Source organism: Phalacrocorax aristotelis, chromosome 18 (assembly GCF_949628215.1).
Source record: "Phalacrocorax aristotelis chromosome 18, bGulAri2.1, whole genome shotgun sequence".
Taxonomy (NCBI): domain Eukaryota; kingdom Metazoa; phylum Chordata; class Aves; order Suliformes; family Phalacrocoracidae; genus Phalacrocorax; species Phalacrocorax aristotelis.
The window spans coordinates 6,295,740-6,319,440 of NC_134293.1; the positions used below are offsets into that span (position 1 = coordinate 6,295,740).

The window sequence follows — 23,701 nt, forward strand, 5'->3', positions numbered from 1 at the left end:
TGCAGATTTCAATCTCTTTATTAAGAAAAAGGCATAATACAATGACGCCTAAAGTACAGCTCCATACTCTAGTCTCTGGGTATTAACACGTTTTGAAAAGCACTTGGTTAAAAAGCAAAGTTGACATTAACATCGTCCTGGCAAAGAATGGTGTCATGTAGTAAAATGAACATTCAATAAAGCAGAGCAGTGTCAAACCTTTGGCATCTGTCCCACCACAATGGCTCTCCCCAGCACGAGGCACAGGCTAGTATTGTTCTGAGCTGAGCTTTGCAAACTCAGCCAAGGAGAATATTTTTGCTCTGACAAAACCACAGCTGCTCTGGGACCAGAGGAGCTGTACCCAGGGGTGCTTCCCTCCCATTCCCTCTGTCAAAGCCTTCCTCAGGGTCCTAAGCACAGCTCTGGTCAAGCGGAGGTGATGTCCCCACCTAAGGAGGGCTTGGCAAGGACCAGGATGACAGTGACCTTCTGCATGACCTTGAAACACCCAAGAGAATACAGATGGTGCTCGTCCCTGCAAGGCTGAGGGGCTGTGGCTCAGCACCTTACCCATGTCCCCTGGGGAAAAAAGGGTCTGTTTTTTTCAGACATACAAAGATCTGAGGGATTCCCATGGCCTGGTCGTCTCATTCCTGCTATAAATGCAATGACAGGAAAGGGGATAGTTTTTGGAAGCCACAAAATCAGTGAGATCTATTGGTAAGAGGCATCAGTGCACCCCATGGAGGACCACGTGCTACTTGGATTTGTGCTGGGTGCACCTCTCACACTCACACCAGCAGCTTCACGACCCTGTTCCTGCCCAGAGACATGAGGGGAAGGAGGGTGAAGCAAAGGGATCTGATATGGTGGCAGTACCAAGTGTCACACTCTGTGTCCCCCTGCCCACAGGCACCAGCCCTCCACAGGCTGCAGCGGGGAGCTGGGATGGCAGCGTCACTGCAGGGCCAGCCCCCACGCAGCGCTGGCAGAGAGGAGACAGGCAGAAACCTGGCCTTGGGGAGCAAAGGGCAGCTTTAACCAGCGAGGAGACACAACACTTTTATCTTCATGCTTTTACAGGCCGCCTTGTCTGGCACACTCCTCCATGGCTGCTGTGCTTGTTGATCCCAGGTTTCTCCTGCTCACCCAGCCCTGGCACACAGGTAGTGCTGATCTGATCCACAGCGTGAGGCAACCTACGGAAGTTAGGGAGTTTTCTCTCCCCTCCTTCACATTCCCTGTAGGACTTGGCAGCCAGGCGCTGACAGTACAAGAAGGTGACAAGAACAGATGTGCACACAGGCAGCTGTGGTGCCGCTACAGCGAGACTGGCTCATCAGGGCCGCTGGGAAGCAAGGGCTGGTGCTCCAGAGAAGGGCAGGATGCCACAGCTTCACTGGGCAGCAGGAGCCAGTGCGCAAGGCTGCACATGAGGACCCTGAAATGTTCACCTAGGTCCCAAGCAATAAAAGTCCATCAGCGTGCTGCTGATTTACCTTCTGGTGGGGAGAGCTAGCCATGCTGCGGTGCTGCCGCTCCTCTGCCTCCTGGGAGCTTATTTTGGGAAACTCATGCACAGAGATGCTCTGTGCAGAGCAGAGCAATTCCTGACCACTGCTGGCTTTGGCTCTCCAGCTGCTTCAGGTGGGATGCTTCTTTGCTGTGTCGCTGCCAGCTTTCCAGGGCATCCAGAAAAGACCACCCCTCAGCCCCTCTGCTGCAGCTGCCCCTGTGTAACAGCCATCATCTGTGCCCTGCACCTAACTTTGCTTGCAGTAAGGTAGTTTATAGAAAGCCTTGGGCTCTGCCTTGGGCAAAGCTTCCCCAAGGCAGCAGGATTAGGTTCCGCTGCACACGGGTCTCTGTGCAGTGCTGTGCAGCAGCAGGGAAGGTCGTGCAGCCCCCCTGAGGGGATTTTTGAGAGCGGCTGCGCTATTCAGGCCCTCGCAATGGCACCCTCACAGCGAGGATGGGAAGGATGCAGCTGGGAGCACTTAGATTAGCCCCAGCAAACACATTCAGAAAATATGGCTTTTTAATTAACAGGGTCAAGAGGGAGAACTTCCCAATTGGTCTGCGCAAGGCTAAAGTAAGTCCAGGGGAGCATGCACCAAGTCACCAGGACTGCCTCTGCCTCTCAGTGCTGCTGGCTCCGGCACGGGTGCAGCTGCAGCAAGTGGAGCGGGTGCATCTCCTCCCCACTTGCCGCTTGCCCTGCACCTGCTGCAAGCTTGCACAATTTGAGACATTGCTTTCTCAGAGAGCATGAGGAAAAATAATAAAGAGAAGAGAGATTAGCAAACCCAACACATCAAATCCATGAGCCTCTGCAGAGCTGCAGAAAGAACGGGGTGGGTGGAGAGGAGAGGTGCCCGGCTGTTAGTCTGTACGCAGAAAGCTCTCAGCACATTGTGGTTTATACACATAAGACATGGTTTAACAACCGAGCATTATTGCTATGCATCCATTTCCAGTCTAATCATTAAGCTTTACGAGCCAACATTAAACATTACTTGTTCCATACAAAGCACGTAGGTGTCAGCCGTTGCACTCCTCTGTCTATGCGTGCCAGGTATAGGGCGCAGGTCGAAGCTGTGCACACCCTTTGGACTCCCAAGGAGTCTGGCAGCACTGACTAAATGCACCTACAGATCCCTGTTACGTATTACAGGCTAAGGGCTAACTTATAGTCCGAGACCAGGGGGTCTGTAAGAGCCCCCTGCCCAGGGAGAGGACAGAAGGCACTGCCTGGGCTCCTGCTACTCCCTGGGTTCACTGTGGCTAACAGTGGCCTACTCGATAAAAAATAGGAACGCCATCTTTTTGTTCTTTTTTTGATCATTTTGACCTCTTTGATCATTTTATACAAATACAAAGATTAAAATAATTTATCTCAACATCATTTCTATTACAATCATACAGTGTTTTCCCCTCAAAACAAGTGCATGTATGTGTGTATATATATAAGTGTATATATAGTATCTCTAAAGCTTCCCTCCCCCCCAAGAAAAGCAGCAGTGACTGAAGCAGGTACAGCACGCAGGAGCTGATCCTTCCCACTCCAAGGCAAGGGTGCCCAGGGAAAAGCACAGGGCTCACCCAGACAACTCATTTCCAAGCACATTGAATTGGCATGAAGGGTGGAACTGGGGTGCTCCCTCTCCATCCCTTTGGGAAATGACCCCCCCCTTGCTGTAGGCAGCTCTGCCTGCACACCCAAGGGCTGTGGGGCTCAGGGCCTGCCCAGCTGCCCGCAAGCACCAGGAGGAGGGAGAAGCAGTGGGGGGGTCTGGAAATGAGATAAACTCCTTGAGCAAGCTGTTAATTAGTGGTGAAGAGGAAAGGATCCTGCAGCTCAGACAGGGTTGCTTCATTTACATACTAGGCACTAAAATGATGATTGCTAGGAAGGTATTTACACAGAAGAAGGATCATAATTCTCCCTCCCATTTTCAATGCTTAGGTCAGTCACAAACACCATGATCAAGGGTTTTATAATAAAAATGCAACACACCGTTTATCAGGATTGTCTAGAAAGGAGAGAGGAAAGCAGCTGTGCACACCACAGCTAAAGGAACAGCCAAACAGTGCAGAGACACATATAACCCTCTTTCATGTTAAAAGAGAATAGAGATGACTCCTCAGCAGAACCTCTCTGAGCCTGAGAGAAACACCAGTTTCCAAAGGCCAAACGGCACCTCACCTGCATGCCACCACCAGGAACCGGGTGACTGCAATGCTGCACCCCCAGGTGCTGCTTGTGCGATGCAGTGCAGTGCAAACTGCGCCTTGCTGCCCTGCTCTGCCTCTGCAGGGGTGGGCAACAGTAGGGCCCCAAACACACCAGCTCCCCCTAGAGCTGGGGCATAGGCAGAGCCCGCCTTAAATCACCTTGCAGTGAGAAACAGGTGGGAAGCATCCTGCAGCCTTACTAAGAGCCAGACTCAGGGATTTTCTCCCTTGTGCAACTGTACCCAGGTGCTCATACCCCAGCTGGGTGCTACCAATGCACCCCATGCTGCCCCTGCACCCCACCTGCCCTGGGAAGGCGGTTTGGGCACATGATGCTTTGCACCAGGGCACGTGGGTGCCCTGCCAGGGGTCTTTGCCGCCTTTGGTGGGGAGATACAGTTAGGGAAGGCAGGCAGGAGCCAGCAGGGGCTCTGCTGAGCTCTGGCTCCTGGGGCAGTGGCTCTGGACATGTCAGGGGCTGCAAAAATTTCCCCTTAGGGCTTTGCCTTTGCTCCCAGGAGCTGCACACCTCCACAGGGCTTCAGCCAGGGTGACTGCTCCGGCTAGGGGGACCTGCCCAGGCGTGGCTTTGCTGGGCTTCTTCCCAAACTCAGGGGTGCATTAGAGACCATGGTAGCAGCTGGGAAGTAGGGGGGTCCCAGCCATTGCGGATGCCCTCGGGGGAGCAGGAGGGGTCTTGCCCTCCAAAGCCTGACTATTCACATCACAGCCAAAGAAAAGGTATAAAAGCTGCTAATTTCTGTCGTGCTAGTGCAGCTCATCCACTTAGGAGTTTGTTTTTACCAAAGAGCTGGCCTAAGGAACTGTTGCTGAGAATCTCATAAAAGCATTTTAATATAGTATATAAATATTGAACTACAAAAATAGACACCTCTTGACTGCATGGGCACGCTAAGTTAGGCAGGCTAAGCCTGACTGGTCTATGACGGCGATGTTTGTGAAGAGGTTTCAAACTGAATTGGAAGGAAGTGGGGTTCCATCACGGCCCACGGCTTCCTCCTGCCCACGCCAGCTGTGGACACAGCAGGGGTCCCGCAGGAGGTGAGCAGGCAAGGTGCTGGCTGCGGGCAGGGGCCTGGGCTCCTGGCTGGGCATCACCTCCCCAGCACGTCTGCACAGCCGGGCCAGCAAGGGCTGGCAGCCAAACCACCAGGGCAAAACCTGCCCCTCGGTGTTGCCCGGAGCAGCACATGTCCCGCTGGTGCCCCAGCAGCAAGACCTTCGCCCTTCCCTGCTGCCAGAGCTGTTCTCTCCTCTCCCTGTTTCTGCTGTTTCAGAACGCCCTGGGAATGGATGGATAAAGCCGCTGGTTTGGTTTGGAGGCCAAGCAAGGCTGCCTCAGCAGGCCAAAGGCTCCGTGCTGACAGCCGCTCTGCTGGGAGGGACTGGGAGGTGGGAAGGGGTGGGACTGGAGGGCCCTGCAGCAGCCCAGCCCTGGGGGATGCGGCAAGAGACACGGGTGAAGTGGCTTTTCCAGCCTCTGTTCCTCGTGGAAGCTGAGCCTGGGGCTGGTTTGGCCCCAGCAGGGTTTCTGTGTCTAATGGTGCACCATCGCTTACTCTCAGCAGCACACTCGTGGTGTGGCTGCTCAGCCATCTGCGGGAAGCCCAGACCTGGCTGTGGGTGTGACCCAGAACCGAAATGCTGGTGCCGAGACGAGGCCTGCCTGGTATGGGGAGTGTGAGTCGCAGCCCTGCTCCAGCGGCACGTGGAGCAAGGCTGCGGCAGGCAAGGAGCCGCGCAAGGCATCCGGCAGGGCTGGCGCTTGCAGCTCGCTGCCAGCTACCTTGTCCAAATCCTACATGTAAATGTAACGTGGGGGAAATCCATGTTAGACATAGCCGAACCACTGCACAGGGGGGAGAGGGCCTGGCACCTGGCTGGTATGGCTGCACCATCCCTGTAGAGGGGGGATCCCTCCTGCACCCATGGGATCGACTGTCGTCCAGCTGCCTGCATCCCGAAGGACCTTCCTGGTGATGTCTGGGGCCCTCCAGCCCAGCCCCAGTGCCAGTGATGCCCAGGACTGGAGGTCCAGATGAGTTCATCCCACTGTGCCAAGCCGTATGCTGCACAGCCATCGCTTGCTGCTGCACACCCACCTCCTGGCACCCCTGGCTGGGGAAATCACACCTGGCATCTGCTCTGAGGGGTAGCAGCAGCAGGAAGATCTTCTCATCACAGAAATGTTAATTTTCTTTCTTTTTCTCTCTTCCTCTCTTTCTTGCTTTCCTTGGAAGCTCTGGACAGACTCTCAGCTGTTTCCCCTCTGCAGACCCCATGCTGGGTTGCCCGCCTGCCCCATGGCACTGCCAGCGGCACCCCCGGCTCAGACCCTTCGGGCAAGGCGCCTGCGGGCAGGAGGTGCAAGCAGGGCATCCGCTTTCTGCTGCCCCTTCCCCTCCAAGGGGACGGGGGAAAGCAACCTTGGCTGGCGCCCACCCCGGTGCCGCCAAGCTCAGGCCTTCCCGCCCGGTTGGGCCATGCTGCCCCCTTGCCGCCTACTGCCGGGCCCGGGGGGCGCCACGGGGGCCAGACCCCTGCCTCTTGCCAGGCTCGCCCTTGGCCGACCGGGCCCTGGCCACTGGCTCCTGCGCAGGCTGCCGGGGGGGCCTCTGTGCCCGGGGGTCTGCGGCGGTGCTGGTCGTGCCATGGGCCTGGGCAGGGGGCTCCGGCGGCGGCCGCTGCGGGGCGTGTGGCCGTGCCGTGTAGAGGAAGAGAGCCGGGTCGGGCATGGCGTCGTGCTCCTCCTGTGCGGGGTCCCTGGGGCGGGCGCCGTCCCCGGGTGGGCGCCGGGGGTGAGCCCTGTGGTTGCGGCGCCGGGGCCTGCATTCGGTTGGGGGGCCGGCGGGGGGCTGCTCGGGGGGCGGCCGCCCACTCGCCCGGGGGCCTGGCAGCCGCTGGGCGGTGGCGTGCAGCTGCAGGGAGAGGTAGGCAGCCGCTTCTGTCTGCTTCTGCAGCTCTGTGTCAAGGATGGTGACGCGGTGGCTCCGCCGCTTCAGCTCCTCCAGGAACCGACGCTCCTTGTTGCGGAGGCTGGACCGCAGAGCGGCCACCAGCGTCTCCTTGTGCCGCAGCTCCTTGCGCAGCTCCAGGTTGTCCTTCTCCTTCTCCTGCAGCTGGGCCTCCATTGCCCGGCACTTCTCCTCCAGCTCCCGGTCCAGGACATCTGCAGGGGCAAGGCACAGGAGGGAGTCAGGGGAGGCAGTGGGGGCTCAGCCTGGCACGATGGCCTCAGCCCACTGCTCCCGGTGGGTCCCTGCATGCTCCCGACATGGCTTTGAGGGCACATGGATGCGGCTGCTGGCTGCTCCATGGTGCTGGCATGTCCCAGCAGTGCTATCGAGGCTGCTTGGGCACCTTTGGGCACTGGGGCTCCAAAACTCCCCATGAGCTGCCCAAGCGCGGGCTCCCTGTCAGTGCAGGCAGCCTTTCCCCACACACCGCAGGCAGGCATGGGAACCCCATCAGCCCTGAGCTGCGGTGCTGCAGGCACGGTGGGATGTGTAGCACTCAAATATGGGGAGGTGAAAGCAAAGGCAGCTTGAGCAGAGCTGCAGTTGCCATGGAATCTGCTGCCTCTGCCTCACTGCAGCCTTGTGCTGCAGTTTTAGAATTTCCCTGTGTAACTAGTTTTTCACCCTAAAGTGACTTTGGGTGTGTGCAAACAGAGGGCACAGGGAGCGTATGGGCTGGGCGAGAAAAGGAAATGGTGGCCATGAAGCCATCAGCCCAATTTAGGAGGAGTCGTCAACCTCAAGCCCCAAGACTCCACAGCCTGATTAGAGGATGGAGATGCTAATCCAGGATTATGGAGGAGCTGGGCTATGCTCAGCAGAGGAGGAACCCCCACCCACAGTGGGATGAGTGGGCTCAGGGGGAGCCCATTCTGGGGGGCAGGTTGGCCAGGCAGCCAGCCCTCCCTGGATGCTGTGTGCTCACCATAGCATCACTTCTGGTTACTAATGCCTGACCTATTCATCTTTTAGTTTCTGGCAGCAGCTGCCTGCCAGCGACAGGGCGTGGATGGGACTTGTTAAAACAGAGGCACTGCATCGGGCGGCAGGTTCCCCATGGCTCCCACCACCCTCCCTGCCCTTCCCACACCTCAGCAGGTGACGGATGCCCTCCCTGCCCCGGCCCTTTTGAGTCACACCATGGGCACTCAAAAAAGTGTGATTTCATGCAGGGCTCTGCACGCTACTCCTGCACACCTGGCACCGCTCCGGCCAGCCCACGTGGGTGCCCTTCCACCTGCCTGACACCCATTCCACCATCCATCCCACTCGCTAACCATCCTTCCTCCATCCCACCCACCATGGTGGCGTCAAGAGACTGAATTGAGTAAACACCTGTAGAGCAATTTGGATAGCAGAACCTTGCATTTCCCAATCCCATCTGCCTAATGACCTTGAAAAGCCAGAGGGGATGAGGGACGGAGGGGAAGAAGGGCAGCCACAGCGATTTGTTTCATGGTGACTCTCCTCTCCTCCGGGCAGCCTTCATTCTGCTGTGGATACACACTGAAGGTGTCCCTGTACAAGGGCACCCACGTCCTGCCCCATGGCCACGTGCTGGTCCCCAGACACCCACTTCTGTGTATCAGCGAAGATACCCAGAAGGGCACGGCTGGCCTGACCATCCCCTACCTCCTGCAGGCTGGCACGGCTGGGAGCCGTGTGCGCTGGGAGGCTCCCTGGGGGCTTGCAGTCCTCCACCTTGGGTGGTGGGTGTATCTGGGACAGAGGAACTATCTTGGAGGTGATGCATTGGGAAGGATGCTCTGAAACGGGAAGGAGTACACTGGAGCATCGCTGGCAGCTGGATTTTGCCTCCCCTCTGCACCCTCAGGCGGGAAGAAGCAGGGGGCAGAGGCTCAAAGTGCTCTTGTTCTTGGCCAAAAGCTTTATCATCTCCAAAAGGAAAGGCATGCTGCTTGCACAGGGCTCTCATGGGACCCTGGGGACCTGGCCCAGGCACAGATTTCCACTTGCAGCCACTGCAGCTCATGACCAGCTGCCTTCCCCACGTGTAGCCCTGGCAGGTGTTTGGGGGACAGGAGCAGCCAGCACAGGGGATTTGCACCCTTGCAGTGAAGGGGCTGACTCAGCAGGCAGCGGGAGGGCTGGTCTGTGCAGCCGTGCCGTGAGCCCAGCACAGGGGCATGGGGCCAGACCGCCCGGGTGTACCCTCCCTGCCCACAGCCGGGCTCCTGCCCCTGGCGGCCCTGGCTGCAAGCTCCTCACCTTGGTGGGGTACAAGGAGAAGAGCTATCACTCGCCCCCCGAGAGCTGGCACCCACCTGTGCTCACCCCTGCCTGCCCAGGCCTGCTCCCATTGTCTGCAATATTCCTTGCTTTTTATGATACCATTTGCAACTGCTTTATAGCCTCAGCTCCTAAGTGTCTTCTGCAGAGGAAAAATGCTTTATAATGAGATCTTAAGGGAGGCAGTTGCACACAGTAATTATTGCATGAGTGGCATTTGAAGAGCAATCATTTGATAGCATCTTAAATTAGGTGGTTGCCCCATAAACGTGGCAAATGTGATGCTACTCTTTGTAAGCTGTTAAAAGGCTGAAGGATGGGCAGAGACTTGTGGGTGGGACTCGCTGCAAATTGTGGTCTGTGACACACCGATGACACCCGGCGGGCTGGACGCGAGGCCCTCCCGCCAGCAGTGAGCTCACCTGTGTGGGGAAGGGACCTCAGGCTCAGCAGGAGGATGGGCATGAGGTGGGAATGGGGGTCTGCTGGGGGCTGCAATGGGCTGAAAGGGGCTGGGTGTGCACCACCTGCTGTGCATCCTCCTCCTGGGGACGGCCACGGGACTGGGAGTGCCAAATCCCCCTGGAGCCGGCCATGGCAGTGAGCGGGGGTACTGCCAAGGGATGAGAACCCTGACGGCCCCGGTGAGAGCAGCCCGTGCCCACCCTGGCACTGCCAGCCCCAGCTCTGAGGACGAAGTGCAGTCTGGGGCTCGGCACCAGGGACAAGTTTCAGCTTCATCCTGGGGATGGAGGAGGAAGAGGAGGCAGGATGCTCACAGAGCATCCTCTGCCAGCAGCCACAGGGGGCCAGGCACCACTGCCTGCCCCCGCCTGCCCCACATGCTGTTGGCCATGGGGATGTGTCACCCAGAGCTGTGCAGTGGCATTTGCTGGCAGTGTGGTGAGGACAGTCTCAGCCTGTGGCACCCTGGAAGAGAGGCAAGGCCAGGCAGGATGGAGCCCAAAGGGACACCCCGGGGACACCAACACACCCCCCCTCCCCAGCAGGCTGTGGACTGAGCAGGGCCATGGCCCCAGCCAGGCAGGCAGTGGGAGCCCCAGGGCATGGCAGCCCTGCTGGAAAGGGGACGGCAGCTGCCGGGGATGGACAGATGAGCCAGGCACATCCTTTGGGTGAGTGCCCAGGTCCTGCCCACAGGGTCCACCGGCCAGAGTCCACCACCCAGAGAGTTGCCCAACGATCCCCCTCAGGCGCCAGGCTGGCCGGACTCTGGTCTGTGGGTCAGGGCTGTGGGGGTGTGTATGTGCGAGATGCAGGGAGCAGCTGCATCTGCCTCCAGATAAGGGGCTACAGCAGAGGGATGCTCAGGAATGGGGGGGAACAAGGCCCAGCTGTGTGCTGGCAGTGGGACACCGTCCCAGGGGTGTCCCTGCTCTGCTGGTGTGTCTGTGTGCAGCCGGGCACAGCCTAGCCTGTGGCCAGGCCCCGTACTGTCTGGGCACTCGTTGCTGGAGGAGAGGAGCCGAATCAGGCTGAGCTCAGAGCTAGCTCCCTGCGCCTGCGTCCCTTGGCGCAGGCTTCCATTTGAAAACCTGCCCTCAGCCATCAGGTCGCAGGGGCCAGCCGCTGCTTGCCAGCACCATGAGATGCCAGAACCCTGTGCCATGCTGGTCTGGAAGGAGAAGATGTCCTGCTTGTGCCGCAGCCTTGGGATGGGGGAATTGCCCAATGCTTTCCAGTTACCCCCAGTCCTGTCTGCCTGTCCCAGGGGGATGAGGCTGCCTTTGGGCTGGAAAAATGCTTTGCCAGGGCTCTTCAGCAGGGCAGGGCTGCCTATCCCAGCACCAGGGCTGCCCCAGGAGGGGACAGCGTGTTGTGAAATGCCTTTTGAGCAGCTCTCTGCTGCTGGTCCTGGGCCTGGGATGGTGCCCGGAGCTTGCAGACATTTTTCATGCACCAATACTTTTCTCCCCCTTATTTTGGAATGTGAAAGATTACATTGTGGGCAGAACTGACTGTTTAATGAAACAAGAGTGCCAGGAGATTTTCTGAATCAGTGTCTGGTCTGCAATAGGTGAGCGGAGCTGGAGGGGTGGCTGTTAATGTCCTTGTTGGCTTTTCCCTGGGGCCGAAGAGCTTGCAGGCTTTGAGTCCTGCTCTCAGGGTCTGTGAGCTGCTCCCAGGGGGTCTGTGTCAGAGCTTAAGTAAAGCAGACTTAGGGACGCTGGCTTTCACGTGCAAAACCTTCCTAGGTGGCTGCCCAGGCCTCTAATGGAGCTGCCAACAGGCTGTGCATGCTGACTTCCCAGCTGCAGCCCTGCCCTCAGCCTGACTGTCCCCTGCAGACAAGGGCCGTGTCCTCTTCCAGGGTGGCCCCAATGGGTCCCCTTTGGCCGCAGGCTCTTCAGGTGGACCCCACACCCACACACACATTCCCCCTTATCTCATGCACAACGTGTGCTCTTACCTTGCTGGCGGGCTTCCAGCTCTTTTATTTCCAGGTCATGGGTGAGCTCTGGAAAAGAAATGAAACAGGAGTGAGAAGGAACATCCCACCCATCCCGCACGCTCCCTGCATCTCCCTCTGTTCCCCACTGGGGCTGCCGGAGTGCTGGCAACCACCGCAGCTGCAGCACTGCCTGCCCGGCCCCCGGTGTGAGCATGGCCATCTCGGAGCACCAGCACCAGGCTGAGCCAAAAATAGACGATTCTGGCAATTTATACATTATTAAGCAGCCTTGGGATCTGGCATCTGCTACGGCACTTGCCCGAGACATGGCCAAGGCAGTGTCTGCAAGTCCTGCCCCATGGTGGGGGGAGGGCTTCCATTTCTCAAGCTGAACCATTTTAAACCTCTAAATCAGGACAAAGAGCAGAGCAACAGACTGAAAATAGACCAAAGTGTAAGCTGCCACCCAAAGTATTTCATAATTTACTGCTTCCAGGCTGATCTCTGCCTCTGCACGTGACACAAGCGGGTCTCGTCCCTGTGCAATGTGCCCAGGGGAGGATGCTGCCCTGCTCCAGGGGCAATGTGTGTCTTCAAAATTCTCTCAGGCTGCCACTGAGCGCAGCCCAGGTGCTGCAGGTATCTCCCTGGGTGGAGAGGGGCAAGGCAGTGGCAGCACTGGAGAGGAGCTGCTCTTCGTGGGATGTGGCCCCAGCCTCCCAAGGGAGGCTCCTCAGGGCTGCTGGATACAGACGTGGGGCATGGGCACTGCAAAGTGTCCCTGCGACTGTCCCATCTCCCGCTGCAGCGGGCCCAGGACAGGGTGGCAGTGCTGCGAGCCTGGGCTCCGGGTGCAGGCGGGTGCAGGCAGCTGCAGGCAGAGGTGCCCCACGCCACGCCCGGGAGCAGCAGCAGCAGGAGCGAGGGCAGCGCCCTGCGGGGACGAGCCCATCTCAGGGCTGCAGCGCCTGCCCACCCGCTCAGCCCTGACAGGCTGCCTGCTAGCTGCCTGGACTCTGCCTGCTCTCTGCCTAGTTCCAGGACTACAAAACCAGCTCACAAAGGGTAGCGAGGGAGGGAGCTCATGGACTTCCTGGAGTTCACTTTACCCTGCACACCTTCACAGACAATCTCTTTTGAATTAATTATCACAGCCCACCAAACCACCAGTAGCTCTGAGAGAGACAGCAGCAGCATTTGGTTGTTTAGCAGCTTTTTCCCCCTGAAAATGAGTTCAAATGGTTAATCTTTGCCCTACATTTTTCTTTTAATCTGCTTTCATGTTGACTCTAATCCTCATCACTGCCATCCTTCTGAAACAAAATGCTTGGCTCAGGCTGCTCTGCCTGTCTGTCTTGGAAAACAAATCTGTAGTGAGAAGGCAGAAGTAACTGAGAACGTAATGCAGTTTCTGGAAAGCTTTCAGCACTCCCAACTGCCCCATTGGAAATCAATGGCAACTGTGTTATTTTTCTGAAGCTATAATAATAGATTTGGAGTCTCAGATATATTTGAAATCAAAACTAAAGCAGTCACCCATTTCCAAAGAAGACATTGCAAGTGCAGGTCACAACCCAGGGTCCCACCTTCTGCACTGGAGCCACAGGGGTGGCTGGGAACCTACCCCAGTACTGTCCCCACGACTCCTGAGGGGCAAATCCAATGGAGACCACCCCACAGGGCTCTCAGGTGGTCCTGGCCTCTGTGGGATGGATCCAGCTGCTCTGCACTTCCATATCCCACCTCCTGTGCTGCCAGCCCTGGCTGCAGTCGGCTCCCAGAGGCTCTCTTGCTCAGCCCCAGTGTCTCCGGGTGTCCCCTGTGCAGGGCAGAGGACAGGGCACTGCTGGGTGATGCACTTCAACTTGCCTGGTGCAGGAGGTGGCTGAGGAGGGATCTGTATTCCCTGCCGTGGGCTAGGACATGCTGGTCTGTATTCCCTGCCATGGGCTAGGATACACGGGTCTGCCCCGCAGGAGTTGCCCGGCCCCAGCTGTCCGAGGGCCCGTGACCCTCTTAGAAGCAGCCATGTGCCCCTCAGGGGGGCTGGACACTCACAGGCAAGCTAGAAATGACTTTAAGACATGGCTTCTCTCAACATGTTGGGCTTCCCCCTTTGCTGCCTGGGAGGACTGTCCTGGTGCAGAGGTGTGAGGGTGCGGAGGGGCCATTGGCACAGCCCGTCCAGCCAGCTTTGCTAGCCACTGCACTGGCCCCAGGGATCCCTCCCAAGCCCCACTCCCCTGCTGGCACCAGCCTTCCCTTCATTGCTCTGCTAACACCACTGAGCAGGCTAATTATTGCCACAAGGCTTGAGCTCATCTTCCAGTAAAAGGAGAAACAGAAGAGTCAGAGGTATCTATTGCTATTTCTGCTGTGTTTAATACCTTGCAAATATAAGGGGAGTGGGAGAGAAGCCAACTTTCCTCTGTAATGCCAGGCTCGTTCCAATAAATGAATCACAGCACGCGGCTCAGGGCTGTGTTACCTTCCTGTAAAGCCTCTGACTGGGAGTGCTGGGCTGTGGGGGTTTGCTGGGGCTGGCTCTGCCCTGGTCCCGCAGCGAGGGCTGCGGTATTTGCCCAAAGCAGCCGCTCTCTCCTACCAGGCTGCCGTGAAGGGCACAAGGCTGCTGGGTGTCAGGGCTCGCAGGGGCTGCGTGCACAGAGGCTCTGTCCCGCTTTCAGCTCTTGCTGCTGGCCCAGCAGCAGCCCTTGGTGTTGGTGGCTCTCAGGACACTGCGTGCAGCCAGCGGAACTGCTTTGGGTCCAGAGGTAGCAAATCTGGGGATCTATTTATTCGAATAAGGGCCCTTCTGAACACGGCTGTTCTGCTGCTAGATCCACCCTGGATCCAAAGGCACTGGCTTGCTCTGTGCCTCCCCCTGGGATTCCAGCTGGGAGGCTCCCTGGGAGCCGGCTCGGCTCCCCCTCGGACCAGACGGTCCCTCCGTCGGCAGCGGCTCTGGCACCTGGAAACTGCCACTGCTGCTGCTGCTGCAAGCGGATGGAGCTTCTCAGGGCTGAATAGGTGGCAGCTGAGAAACAGAGCTCTGTGGGACGGTGGGCATTTCCACCGGTGATGCCCTGGGGAGACTGACGGGATGGTGAAAAAATTAAGGTCTGAAATCACAGCTCCAGGGCAGCCGGTGTAACCAGGGGCTTTGCCCACCTCGCTCCTAATGGAAAGGTGTTGCAGAATCACACAGCTTGCAGACGAGGATGTGGCTTGGCTGGTCAGACATTGCTGTCGTTTGGCTGCACTGGGAAGGAGATCGCTAATAACCAACTGTGCAACGGGCTCATTTCTGCCCCTGGGGACTCAGAACCCCCCAGACTGATTTAGGCACGAAAACTCTGCTTTCACGCCTATCTGGAGGGGCTGTAGATGAAATGGTTAAAAGAAAACAATGAGAACAGCAAAAGCTTGGAAAGAATGGGGGAAAACAGACAATTCTGTCAATGAAGAAATGTCTTTGTTTCCTAGGAATCAGGGAGGATGAGAGGCTGGAAGACAAGGAGTGATTAGCTACGGCTGAATTATTGATGAGAGTGATGGCACAAGTTGGAATGAGTTTCAGTGGCAGGCAGGAGGCTGGCAGGAGGCTGGGGAGCTGTCGCTCTTGCGAGGCCAGCTGAAGGGGAGGGCGACATTGCCGCAGTGGGGCTGTGGGCAGGGGGCTGGTGGCTGTGTACCCTGCAGCTGGGGCAGGTCCCCACACCCCACACCCGGCTCGTGGCTGTGCCTCCTTGGGACTGGAGACGGGCAGACCCCATCCAGGTGCTGCAGGGTCTGCTGTGACCCTGGGGAGCCGCTTGCCCCTTTCCCAAGCGGCCAGGCTCCTGGTGACAGCCCCAATCTTGGGAAAGGCTGGGACGCTGCAGCCTCTGTGTGCGGGGCTGCAGAGGATGCGTGGCAGGGACCCTCCCTCCAAGCAGGGAGCAACCTGGGGCAAGGGCATAGATGTGCTGATGCTGCTGGCATTAGTGCTTATTCAGCACCCCAGCAGTAAAGCACAGCAAGGGGGTACCGACTCCGGCGCTAGTGCCGGACTGCCCTGGGCTGGGCCTACAGGAATGGACCAGATTTCACCTCTCTGTGTGCAAGAGAATAAAGAGTAACAAAATATAAACAAGAAAATCACTTTTTCCCCAGTGCTGAAAGTGGTCTAATACACCCCCATTATTGATGGTGTTCAACTCTCTTCTTTCCCTTAGCCTGATGGCATCCGTGAGAAATGATGAACTATTTTCACATTTTAATGATCAAAACATCTTTGTGGGCACAGATCACAGGAGGAAAAGGCAGGACCATCTTGCTGGCTAATGCTGGGTTTTTCCCTTTCCTTACACCAGTGAATCCCTTGGGGCAGCAACTCCTACAGCGAAACTACTGCAAGGTGCAGGAACACCCGGCTGGGGAGAGTGCTGAGCTACTGGGGCTAATCCTCGTTCAGAAGTGTGCCCTGAGCACAGTGTGAAAACAAAGGGAGAGGGTTTTAATGATGGATTATCAACCAGCCTCCTGTCTTATCACCTGCCTGGCCAGCTGATGCCCTGGTTCTTCAGTGTTGCAGCTGGAGGAAGCTACTGGTACCCATTCACAGAGGAGTGATTTCAGAGGGTTTGAGCCACACCAGATTTTGTGGCCATGTAGCATGATCCAGGGAGGGGCTGGTGGCACCTGGGCCAGGGGTGCAAGCAGGAGGCTGAAGGGGATGGAGATCCCCTGATCCCACACCGAGCGGAGTCCCCTATGGCTTGGTGCTTTCCTTCTCTGTGTCCCTCCAAACACCAGTGCAAGCTACCATGTGGGACCGGCCCCAGGACCTGAGGTGCCAGCAGGAGCTTTCCTGCCCAGCGTGCTCTGTGGGCACGCAGCTCCCACATGCCGCAGCCACCCCAACGCTCACCTGAGCAGTGCTTCTGCAAGCGGAGGATCTCCAGGTGCAGGTCATGGAGCAGCTCCATCTGCTCCTTCTTCAGAAAAGCAATGTGCCGCTGCACGCTCTGGATCTGGTGCTCCAGGGACACGGTCTCCATCGCAACCAAATTCACAGTCCAGGCCTGCAGGGAGCAGAGATGGCTTGTGATCAGACATGCAGCAGCACACTGGGCTCATGAGCCTGGTCCCCGGAGCCCTTGCGAGGGGCAGAGCCCACCGGGTGCAGGGTGGGGTGGGGTGGTGGGTGACTGTTCTTGTCTGCCCTGTGGCTGTGGGTGAAGCAGCTTTGCTCAGAAGATCCTCGGGAAATGGCCCCCAAGCCATCCCACCACCCCAGCGCCTCTCGGAGCTGGCTCCCATTCTGCCTGCGCTCGGGCTGGGAGGCTCAGGGACTGCATGAGCAGAAAATGCTGCTGCACAGACCCTGAGATTGGAACAGCTTGTCTCTATTTTGAATTTGGCCCTAGGAAATGTTTTATCACTGAGCAAGATTACATCTGGGACAGGATTGCTCCCCGCAGTCCCCAGGTGGGAGTTGCACCAGAGACGATTTTGGCTCTCACTTGACGAGCCACGTATTACGAAGCAGTAACTGCAGCAAGAGATCTGACACATGAAAAATACAATATGCTCCGTCTAACCCGATCAGTGTTACGTGATGAGGAGAGTCATGTTGTCTTACAGAAGAAGAAATGTCTTCCCTGGTAATTCGCCTGGCAGAGCTGCTGTCAGTCCTGCGCCGGGTGGCTCAGCCCCGGGTTGGGGGTCCATCACCATGAGTTAATTAATGGCCTCAGCAAAGCAGCGGCGGGAGCTGCTTACCTGTGCCGCTGCACTGGGGAGATAAAAATAAACCCCTGAAAGAACCCTTAATCCTGGGAAATACCATTTCGTATGGATGTGAAAACCGTCCTTACTCCCCGCACCCAGCCCAGGAGGAGGGGAAGCTACAGCAAACACAGGCGACAGTGGGGAAGACGTTTTGCCAGCAAGCCTGAGGGGTGGCGTGCACCGTCCTGTCCCTGGGACCTGCTTCCATTCCCTCCTTCGTCCGCTTCTGACTTCAGTTTGATTTCTATAGAAACTTCAGAACTAAGCGAGTGCTTTGGCTCGTGTTTATGGCACGCCCAGCTCAGTAATGTAGTACATTTTAAGATAATTCCCGCAACCGAAATCGAATCAAACTGCATTTAAGCTCGATTCCACAGTAAGCGATCTTGGCAGTGCCCCGAGTTCAAAGCTTTGCTCTTGCCAAAGCCTCTCCAGATCCGTGCAATCCTTGAAGTCAGGTCTCTGTATTCCTACTATTTCATGAAAGTGGGGGTGCAGTGAGGCTCCAGGACTAACAGGTTCGGGATGTCTCCTGCCGTGCCCCACGGCTGCAGCATCACCCCGTGGCTGACCCCAGCCCACTGTCACCAGCCATGGTTCCTGGCACTTGCGTGACCCCTCCTGTCTGCGACTCAGAAGCTCTGCTGACACCTCTCACGCAGCCACGGCTGCCGTGGGATCCGTGGGGAACGTCAGCCCCTATGTACGGAACACTGCTGCGGGGGCGAGAGGGGGCGAGAGGGGGCGAGAGGGTGGGTGGGCCCTACAGCTGGGGAGAAGGAGCCATGGTGCAATGTGGGGCTGCCTCATGCCACCCCCTGTCCAGGCTGAGTATACTTGCTTCTGCTCCAGCTCTGCCCCGGGCTCAGCTGCAGCTGCCCCAGCCATCCCTCCCTCCCTTCTGGGGAGTAAACTCCCCCTGCAAGGGGCTGGTGCTGCTCTGCCTCCTGGGGTGCTCTGCTTTGCTGCACCCCCTGCAAGCCCAGCAGCCAGCCATTGGCCTGGCTTCCATGGGGGATTTCTTGGTTGCAATGCGCCCGAGGCAGGCCAGTGCTGAGGGTTTGGGGAGCTCTGGTGCTGCCATTCCTCTCCGGCAGCTGGTATGGGGGGTGCGGGGAGGGGGCTGGGTGGGTACCCCAACTTGTGTTGCTGGTGGTGCACAGGCAGGGTGGTTAGAGGCAGCTGCAACACCTAACCAGCATGTAAATAAGTAGGAAGTATAGAAATTGTGTTCTCCTATGGTTTCCCCCTGCTCAAGGCAGTCAGCCCAAGCTGTGTGAGGGGGCTGGGGCTGGGGGCTGGCCTGGCTGTTCCCCTCGGAGGGCTAGTCCAGGCTCGCTCTGCACCCTGGGGGTGTGTCTGCCTCTGGAGGGCTCTGCATAAAGCCTAAAATAAGAATGTTGGGTAATGGACCTGCCTTTGGCATATATGGTAGATTGTCACTGGGTTTTTTTCATGTCCCAGGAAGCCAATAGTGAAATTTGGAGTTTTAGGATGGCTCAGCTATTCATGGAATGAAATGCTCCAAACATTCACCCACGAATGCTATGGAAAAGCATGAAAAAGGCTGGTGTGATACATAAAAACAACAGATACAAAGGACCTGCTTCTCATCTAAGGTGCTTATGGTGGGATGTATGATTTATACTGGCTTAAAGCTTCCCTGTGGAGCAATGTCATGTAAGTAAAAATAGCCCTGGATCAGCCTGCATAGTCCTGCCTGGCTGAATGTAAGGTGTGTATGGTGTGTGTGGTCTGTGCAAGGAAACCACGGGCATTTCCAGGAACCCCAGGGGATTTGTGGTCCCTCAGTGTTTGGCACTTTAAAATTGATCAGGAGAAAAAAAAAAAATCTAGCTCTAGACTTTATTTCCTAATCATTCCTGTTCTTCTGAGTGGCAAGGTGATGATTTTTAAGTCTTTTAAGTCACCTAGCCTTTCTTGATGGCACTGTAATTAATAGCCAAGAGAGCTGGCATTTGTTCTTTGTACCGTGAGAGCTGGCAACGATGGAGCTTTGCTAAAGGGGCGTGTGGGGGTAATTTGCTTGTGCCACTGCAGCAGCTACGGAAGTTATCTGGCATCTGCCACAGGCTAGGAATACAAATCATACCACGGCATGTACCCTCCTGCCAGCCCTGGCTGGGGTAGGGGGGGCTGTGAAGGCAAAATGTGCCGGGCTCTGGAGCAGTGTCTTGATGGGAGTTGTGGCACCTCATCTTGGGAAACGTCAGAAAGTAGGTTGGATGAAGCCCGGGGGATACGTAGTGCTATTTTCAAGCACTTTGTTCTGTCTAGTTGAAATATCTTTAGTAGAAATGGCTGCAAATTTTCCACTGAACTTTCCCTCCTCCCTTTAAGTGGAAATTACCCTTTTTCACCAATGAAAATGTTTTCCTTTAAAAATAAATAGTTGATAAATAGCGAGCTGTAAAGAAAATCAGAGAAAAAAAATCTGGAATTGCGATCTGTTTGTTGTCCCTGATTTGGAAGATAAAAAGGCTGCATAATTTACCTGGGGAGGGAGTGGGGGGGAAATTCTGTTTTCAAAATTGCTATGGGAAATCCTTAGCGGGTTTGGATCAGCTTTGCCTATCCACCATGACTTTCACCATTTCCCTTGAGAAACAGCTCTCAGCTGGTGGCAGGAATGTCAGAGGTATCATGTCTGGGGGAGAGCACCTTGTTCTGTCCATGCATGAAACTCTGGTTGGCGCTAAGGACACTGAGGCAGGCAGGGGCAGGAGCTGCCTTCACAGGCAAATGGGGAAAGCGCTAGTGACAGTCGTGCTGCTGCCAGAGAGCAGAGATGGGGGCATCTCTCCTTGGGCTCCTGTGCCCCTGGCAATGAGAGCCCGGGGGACTGTGGGCAGTGACCTGAGGCTGCTGCAGCTCCTCCAGCCCCACAGCCCCCAGGAGCGAAGGGAGGAACATGCCATTCCACTCCACAGCTGTTACACAGCTGTGCCACAGGTAATAATGCAAGAGCCAACAGCTATTAACGAAGGTGCAGTTTACTCCTGAGTGTTCAGTAGCATCTGTTTGAGTGTCTCTAACACTACCAGAAGGCAGTGGATGAACTCTCACCTTTCCGAGGCTGTGTCCACCCGTTACCCCAAAGGGTTTCAGAACCGAACTCTGAACAACTGGCATCTTCCCTCTGTTGCTTCTGCAATCAAGTGAAGATTGCAACAGCATTTTGAGCTTTTAGTTTGATGCGTGCCTCTGGTCATTTCACACAGCACAATCACTTGGGAGGTGTTGGGAGTTAATAGGGATTAGCTGCTGCTGGCTGACTTAACGCTTTACTGGCCCATTGTATCTCCTAGCTAATAACACCAAAGCTCCCCATCTCGAGGGCTTCAAAGCACCCAGCAAGTGCTGATGACCATGTTTCTATGCAGTGAAGCAAGTTAGGAACTGTCAGCCTGTGTCAGAGGCATGAGACCCAAAGCACAGTGACTAGGGCCGTCACTCCCAGGGATGCTAAGAAGCACCAGCTGCCCTCACCCCGGCCTCGTGAGTGCCGCTCCCTAAAGGATGGTTGTACTGCAGCACGTAGGGATGGGGTTGGAAGTGACCCTGCTCTGATCCCCGCCTTGCTGCTGTAGCTGTCACTTTTCTTTTCCAGACTAGTTCTAACTTGCCAAAGCAACTGGTGGTGGAAATCTTCACAGTGATCATGTACTCTGTGGCTTTGAGGAGTTATGTATGAGGTTACAACTCTAGAAAACAATGGCATTCAGAATAAAAGCCAAGGGTAAGCCATAGTCCCCTTTAGTTTGAAGGATGCTCTGTGCCCTTGTGCTTCTGACAGCTGTATATACACACGCACCCGGAGCTGGAAAGGAGCCGGCAATCAGCTGAACAGGGACTTTTGCCCCTATTCAAAGGTGACACCTACAGTCTGAGCTGGCGTCTTCTCCCTGCAAGCTGTGGCTGAACACTGTCTCTGGTCTTGGAGATTGGACCAACAGGCTCTGCTCCATCAGAGCGAGCTTTCCAGGAACAAGTTTCCCTTGCTGACCATGCAAGGTTTTGAGTCCAGTACTCCCAGGCCTCTTCTCAGAGTGGTGGGACAGTCCTCAGCAGGGCACTTGAGACCAGATCTTTAGCTTTTAAAATGCACTTTTAATATCTTAACCCTCAGCTGCAAATATACTCAGAGAAACTGTGAAAGCCAAGCTGGTGAAGTGCCAGATAAGTTAGAGGAGGTTTCTGGGCTGCTGAGCACAAGCAGTTCATGGGAGTCTGCATGAGTGCAACCCATGAACATGAACATGGGGAGATATTCATGAGGAAAAGGTGAGCATGCACCGGAACAGGCCTTGGAGAGCTGCTCCCTGCAGAGAAAGCTTCCCCGCTATGCTCAGCCACTCTCTGCCCACTCTGCCCCTGCCTGGTCCCTTGGCAGAGGCTCCCCAAGCCTGGGCCATGGGCTGGCACCTGGCCACGGCATCGATGTGGGGTGCAGTGGTGCTGGGCTCAGTCCCCTGCAACTCCCCATGCTGGGTGATTGTGGGCACAGTCTTTACTGCTGAGCCTTCCTGTGGCCCTGCCTCTATCTCTACAACACATTTTCCCCCACTCCTTATCTTTCTACCATGTGATAACTGCCTTTGGGTCAAGCACATTGAGGGTCCTGATCTCAGCTGGGTGTTTCCAAATGCTATCAGAAAACCTCAGTGAGATTTTCAATTTCATCCCAATTTATCAGAATTCTTATTTCTCACAAGACAAAATGACTGAAGCAACCTCTTGCAGTAGCTACAATGACTGATTTAGTTGCAAGTCTACTAGGAACTGATTTCCTTTGTAAAGACAGCTTGTTTGAGAATTTGCTTCCAGGTCAACACTATGCAGAAGTCTGTTGTTCAATGCCAGTCAGAATGCCAAAACTTTGACTTAAGAAAAAACCTCTGTCCTGATGATGTACTGCAAAGGCAGATACGGTATTGCATGTACACATACCCCAGCACAAACGCCGTCACACCAAGACCCAGCCCTTATTCACGTAATCGTTTTTCCCCTAGAAATAGCAAATCAGCTACGAGTCAGAGGGCACAAGCAAGGTTTGCAGGAACAGGTCGATAATTTATCCTGCTGCGGTTGCCAGCAACCCCCTCTCCATCACATTAAAACATACGCAGAGATAAACACCGATACACATTAGAAATCTATACTGCTTGGTATTTACAGTCTCAAAGAACACGAATACAAACTTTGCAACAATGCCACAAAGCAAGTATGTCTTCAAACGAATGGAAAATAATGCAGCAAGAAGCTAAGAAACTTGCAGAAGGTCACAGAGGTAGTGGCAATGCCAGGAATAGAACTTAAAGGTGAAATCATGGCCTTGGGAAAGTCAGTGGGTAACCTTCCTTCACCTCAGCAGAGGCAGAATTACACTCAGAGTCCTATTTGCTATTCATTACCTATCGGTATCTATTTAAAGATAAAATCATGCAAACATTGATTATGAAATATTGTGTTTTCTTGCAATTCTCTAAACACAACTGCCTGACTAACAGCCGAAGCTGAAGCTGGTCATTGGGTTGCAGATGATGAAAGCAAGGCCATGTTTTCTCCTGCTGGCTCTGGGGGAATTAACTACAGATTCAGCTCTCCATCAGGAGCAGAATTTGGCCCACCATCAACGCTTTGAATCAATCATCATCTTAAGTGGGCAATCCCCGTGGTGCCGTCCCGCACTTTGGGAATTTTGGAGCAATGCTTTCTGGTCCCCAGCTGAGTCCTTCTACAGACACTTAACTCTGCAGCTGCCAGCGCAGACAGGCAGAACCCCGCTGCACTTGGGATCGCTTTCTGCAGCAGGAGGAGAAACGAGCCATTGGTGGTTATGCACAGGGTGAAGCAACTTCTAGAACGGGCACAAGGGCCGTAGGCAACTTCTGGAGGGCCAGCCCCCCCACCTCCCGGGAGGGCAGGAGACCCTTCCCTGGGCTGGCCCCTGCTCGCCCCGCAGCCCGGCTGCGCGTCCGCTCGGGTCCCCACACCCCGCGCCAGCGCCCGCGTCCCCGCAGGCAGCTCCGCGCCGCCGCCCCCGCCCGCCGGGGCCGCTTTTCCTGCCCGGGTGCCCCCGCCGCGGCCCCCCGCGCCCCGCCCCGCCCCGCCGAGGGGCCCCGGTCCCTTACCTGCGGGGAGCGGCGGGGCCCCGCGGGGCGCCCGCTGGGCGTCATGGGGCGGCGGCGGCGGCGGGGCCGGGGCCGGGGCCGCGCCGGGCTCCCGCGCTGCCCGCGCTGCCTGCGGCGGCCCCGCCTCGCCCGGCCCGCCCCGGCCCCGCCGCCGCCGCCGCCAGCCGCGCCGTAAACAGGCGGCAACGTGACCGGAACTGGGGAGCTCCGCCGGGGCGAGGCGCGGGCGGGGAGCGGGGAGCGGCGCCCGGACCGGCGCCTGCGGCAGCGCGGCGGGGCCTCGGGGGACCGACCCCAGCGCCGGGGGGATGGATGGCCCCGTAGCCGGGCCGGGGCTCTGCTGCCCGACGTGG

General features: G+C 56.4%; 1 protein-coding gene across 1 annotated transcript; it reads right to left on the minus strand.

Annotated features, from left to right (window-relative positions):
- Positions 1-23,443, minus strand: CCDC92B (coiled-coil domain containing 92B). Its single transcript, XM_075113144.1, has 4 exons — positions 23,349-23,443; positions 16,331-16,484; positions 11,437-11,484; positions 1-6,907 (listed from the first exon to the last, which is right to left on the minus strand). Exons 1-4 carry the CDS (start codon positions 23,391-23,393, stop codon positions 6,240-6,242), a joined length of 915 nt encoding a protein of 304 aa, XP_074969245.1. The 5' UTR covers positions 23,394-23,443; the 3' UTR covers positions 1-6,239.
- Between the last annotated feature and the right edge of the window lie 258 nt (positions 23,444-23,701).